At 41.5% G+C, this 4,969-nt stretch overlaps 1 protein-coding gene across 1 annotated transcript; it reads right to left on the reverse strand.

Annotated features, from left to right (window-relative positions):
• Positions 1 to 209: 209 nt before the first annotated feature.
• Positions 210 to 4,260, reverse strand: LOC130049686 (fibrinogen alpha chain-like). The gene is made up of 3 exons (XM_056147587.1): positions 4,234 to 4,260; positions 3,011 to 3,107; positions 210 to 463 (listed from the first exon to the last, which is right to left on the reverse strand). Exons 1-3 carry the CDS (start codon positions 4,258 to 4,260, stop codon positions 210 to 212), a joined length of 378 nt encoding a protein of 125 aa, XP_056003562.1.
• Positions 4,261 to 4,969: the final 709 nt, after the last annotated feature.

The following is a 4,969-nucleotide window of genomic DNA, read 5'->3' on the forward strand; positions in this document are numbered from 1 at the left end:
TGTGCGCCTTTTGTTAAGAATTCCTGTATTCTACTCATTATACATAAAGGGAAAGTATTTAAGCCAAGGACAGGAGTTACCTTATATACATTGTAATACCAAAAGATAGCCCAACATACAGAAACAGTCATTTAGAAAAGCAGCGTACAATTTTTAAAGAGATCGGAATAAATTATTGTTCACACGTTCGCTTCGTTCTATTTTTAACACTATCTTCGTCTAATCATCATCTTCGTTCGGGCGACATCTTTACCATCCACATATGGCGGATACCACGGTTGAAGCCAATTTTCGGGCGGATTATAGGGTCCGTTAAGGAAGACGTCCGTGCAGTCGTTAAACCACCACCCTCCTCCCCACTTAGTAGCACAGTTATATGTATATTGGTCGTTATCTACGTCATATGTGGTGAATCTCATCCCGTTGATAATATTAGGTGTGGATGTGTTCCGGATGCTGTCACCTAAAAATGCAATGATGAAAAGGTGACGATAACGAACAGTTATCAATCTCATAAGGCATACAAAATAAAGAGATGGGCAAACGCGGATCCCTGGGCATATCAAAGATGCCATCAGGTGTCTAGAAGGAGTAAGTATCCCCTGTCAATCGACCACACACGCCGTGAGTCCTATGTCTCAAGTGATCAGGTTAACAGAGTAATCCGTAGTTAAAATCAGTGTGCCAAGAACTTACATGTACAGCATACTTTAATGAAGATAAGTAATTTTCATACCTATATGCTTTTGTTTGTTTCATGCTCCATTTGGGAACAATTTACTTATACTGAGATTTGACTTGAACACTCAAACCGCCGTTCCCGAATTAAAGTAAACGGTTTTCACTCAACCACCGCGACACGCGGTAGTTCAGTGGTAGAGCGTTTGCTTCGTATTTGGGTGGTTCAGTTCGAGACTTGCATGTGCCGTGGCCGCTTCAAACTAAAGACGTTAAATAGGAAGATAATGCTTCTTCGCCAAACACACGGAAAATGACCTTAAAAACGGAGGTCCCGTGTCGCGGCAGGCGTTGGGACGATAAAGAACTCTCACTGCTATGGTCCTGAGATTGATTGATTGAATGTTGTTTAACGTCCCTCCCGAGAATCTTTCACTCATATGGAGACGTCACCATTGCCGGTGAAGGGCTACAATATTTAGGCCTATGCTTGGCACTTACGGTCTTTGAGCAGGGAGGGATCTTTATCATGCCACACCTGCTGTAACACGGAAGCTCGGTTTTTGCGGTTTCATCCGAAGGACCGCCCCATTTCGTCGCCTCTTACGACAAGCAAGGGTGTTCCTGAGGACCTATTCTAACCCGGATCCCCACGGGATCCTATGATCCTTAGCGCGATGCTTATGTGTGGTAATTCACCTATGGCTGGTGATGTTTCAATATGAGTCAAAAATTCTCGACGGGATGTTAAAGCATTAATCAACCATCGCGATCAATCGTAACTATATAATTCATGAATATGTCGTAATGATGAAATATGTCTTCATCAATTAACAGCTATCATTTCTGAGGTTATCTTCACCATGATGTTGGTGCGTCACGTTACTTGTATTTACATAAAATATCAATGTAATTGACAGCCTCGTTATCACTTAGTAACAAGCGTACCGCAAACGGTACATAACACGCCCGTGAAATGCTTACATAGGGCGTTTTTCTTGTGCTATAATTTGTATAACTTTGCTTCAGGTAGTATCAGCCATCATGAGGTTGTGACAAACTTTCATATGAACAAAGGGTCTTAGCTTGAAAATTGAGATTTCCTCAAAATGGACCAAGTTCAACAACCTGCAATTTTTTTCAAATCAAAAATGGAAGAAAATCAAAATCCTTCAACAGATGCACATCTTCAGTACCTATACAAACACTCCACAAAATAAAAAGGTCCTCATTTGAAAACTGTGGGAGGAGTTGGGCAAACAAATAATGTACCCTTCATAGAATATTAATTTCTAAATAGACTAAGTTCAACAACCTGTAATTTTCTCAAAAATTGTAGAAAATCAAACTCCATCCCATATGCTTATCTTCAATATCCATACAAGCACTCCACAAAATAAGAAGGCTCTCACTTGAAAACTGTGAGAGGAGTAGGGCGGACAAATTATGTACCCTCCATATAATAATTATTTCCAAATAAAGGGGCAAACCTCTTGGAAAAAAGGTCGAAATGGATCAAAATTGCAGTATGATGCAGAGTGACCCACAAAGAAGCTCCACAGCAAGTTTCAGCATGATATGTGAAAGGGAAATGAAATTATAAAGAGAAAACCTGGAACGGACGGACGGACGTACAGACATCGCTGTACCATAATACGTCCCGTCTAAAGACGGGCGTATAAAAAGCTTTACTGAGAATATTATCGGTCACGTGATATGAAGAAAGAAGACATTTTCATGTACAATAAACTCACTCCCCACACTGACTCAGTGATCCTGAATTTTCCCCTGAGATGTTCAATCTAATAAACTCTCTCCCCACATTGAACCAGTGATCCTGAATACGCCCTTGTGATGTTCCATCTAATAAACTCACTCCCCACACTGACCCAGTGATCCTGAATACGCACTCATTCCCCACACTGACCCAGTGATCCTGAATACGCACTCACTCCCCACACAGACCCAGTGATCCTGAATACGCTCCTTTGATGTCCAAGCTGTACTGGCTGTCTTCTCCAAGTATAGAGAAGTTATCGTATATTATATATAGAGAGGTTCCATCCACGTTTGTAACACTGATGTAGAGGGAGGCGCTGCTTTCTTTCGTGAATTGGTAGATGATAGCATTCCCTGACGAAAGAAAAGGAAAACAACTCTAAGTCTTATTTTATTAGATCCATCAAATCATTTGCTTAAACCATTCACAAATATTTGATAGTAGTATAGGATTTACCTATCCAGTAACTGATTTACAAATATTTGATAGTAGTATAGGCTTTACCTATCCAGTAACTGATTCACAAATATTTGATAGTAATATAGGCTTTACCTATCCAGTAACTGGTGCGGACGTCTCCAAAACCTGTCCTGTACTCCTCCCAGGATCTGTTGAAGTTCATTGTACCGTCCACCCGATTCTGTATTACCTATTATTATGCACAACACAGAAATCAATGATTTAGATGAGGAAGACAAATCAAATTGGAGGACGTGATAATTCTTGAGTAAACGGCCAATGAAATACATAACAATCCCTGAGTTGGAGCTTCAGGAGTAAGGATTGAAGCGCCCAAATGAGCTGGAGCTGCCGTGGTGAGGGTTGGATCTTTCGGGGAAAGGGTTGAAGTTGCCGGGGTAAGGGCTGGGGTTGGGTTGGAGTTCCCGGAGTAAGAATTGGAGGGTAAGCGTTGGAACTCCCGTATTATGGGTTGGAGCTCCCGGGGTCAGGTATAGGTTTGGGTTCACGGGAGTAATGGTTGAAGCTCCCGGGGTATGAAGGTTGGAACTTCCGGGTTAGAGCTGCCATGGTCAGAGTTCGAGCTCCTTGGCTAATGGTTAGAGCTGTGGGGTATAATGGTGGAACCGCAACAAAAGGGATTTATGTTTATTGATTTTGAGAATTGCACACACTTTGAGTAGTTTGATTTACAAACAGCATCATGCTGTACTGATTCTAGCGTTTAATGACAATTAAAGCGGGACCAAATCTTATAGGAATTCGGTATATTTTTCAATAGTTATCTACATTACTATGTAGGAATAACTACATACAACATAGATAAGTTTCAGTATGTAGCTTGTGATTTACAATCAGTCTTGTGGGACGAGATTTACGGGGTACTGAGGTCATAATACATATGGAATTATCTTTATCCAGTCATAGTACGTTAAGTATTTTGAATAAAAACACGAAACACTGTTCAGGTGTGTGGTGCGGCCCAGGGGTATCTTAATGGACATCTCGTGGGGACCCGGGTTATAATGAGGCGGTCCTTCAGATGAGATGGCAAAAACTGTGGTCTCCTGACACCGCAGGTGTGGCACAAAAAAGAACACTCCTTGCTCGAAGGCCGTAAACACCGATCAAAGGCCCAAATTTCCCAACCCTTCACCGGCAATTGTGACGTTTCCATATGAGTGAAAAATTCTCAAGCGGGACATTAAACAATATACAACCAACCAACCTTACTGGATATCGTAGTTTTGGTTATTCTTAAAACAAACTATCCCAATTTTAAATTTCCAGACTAACAACTCTAATGAAAAACTTACAGTCCAGCCACCACCAGTTGTCGCCATGTCGCAGTATACAGTCACCGAACGACGGTCTCCCGGGGGACGGATGGTGTAAACGCCGGAAGTGGTTTCTCCTCTTTTAAACAGTGCCTGGCAATCCTCTGAAATCGTAAGATAAGAATGAAAAACTTAATTGAAGTGAATCTGTACATGAAAGGTAAAGATAACGAACAGTGATCAATGTCATAACTCCTGTAAGCAATACAAAATAGAATGTTGGGCAAACATGAACCCCTGGATATACCAGAGGTGGGATCATGTGCCTAGGAGGAGTAAGCATCCCCTGTCGACCGGTCACACCCGCCGTGAGTCCTACATCTTGATCAGGTAAACGGAGTAATGTTTTGATGTACATGTAAAACTTATACGGTACCAATTTGGATGCACCAGATGCGCATTTCGACAAATAATGTCTCTTCAGTGATGCTCAACCGAAATGTTTGAAATCCGAAATAACTATGAAGTTTTGGAGCTAAATATAGCTAAAAACAGCGTGCCAAAAAAGTGCAGCCAAATTCGTCCAAGGATAAGAGCTATACATGAGGGAGATAATCCTTAATTTTGAAGTGAATTTCTAAATTTTATAACAGCAATTGAATATACATCCGTATTTTCAAGCTAGTAACGAAGTGCTTAGCTACTGGGCTGTAGAGACCCTCGGGGACTAACAGTCCACCAGCAGAGGCCTCGACCCAGGGGTCATAATGTAAAA

This window comes from Ostrea edulis, chromosome 8, assembly GCF_947568905.1.
Source record: "Ostrea edulis chromosome 8, xbOstEdul1.1, whole genome shotgun sequence".
Taxonomy (NCBI): Eukaryota; Metazoa; Mollusca; class Bivalvia; order Ostreida; family Ostreidae; genus Ostrea; species Ostrea edulis.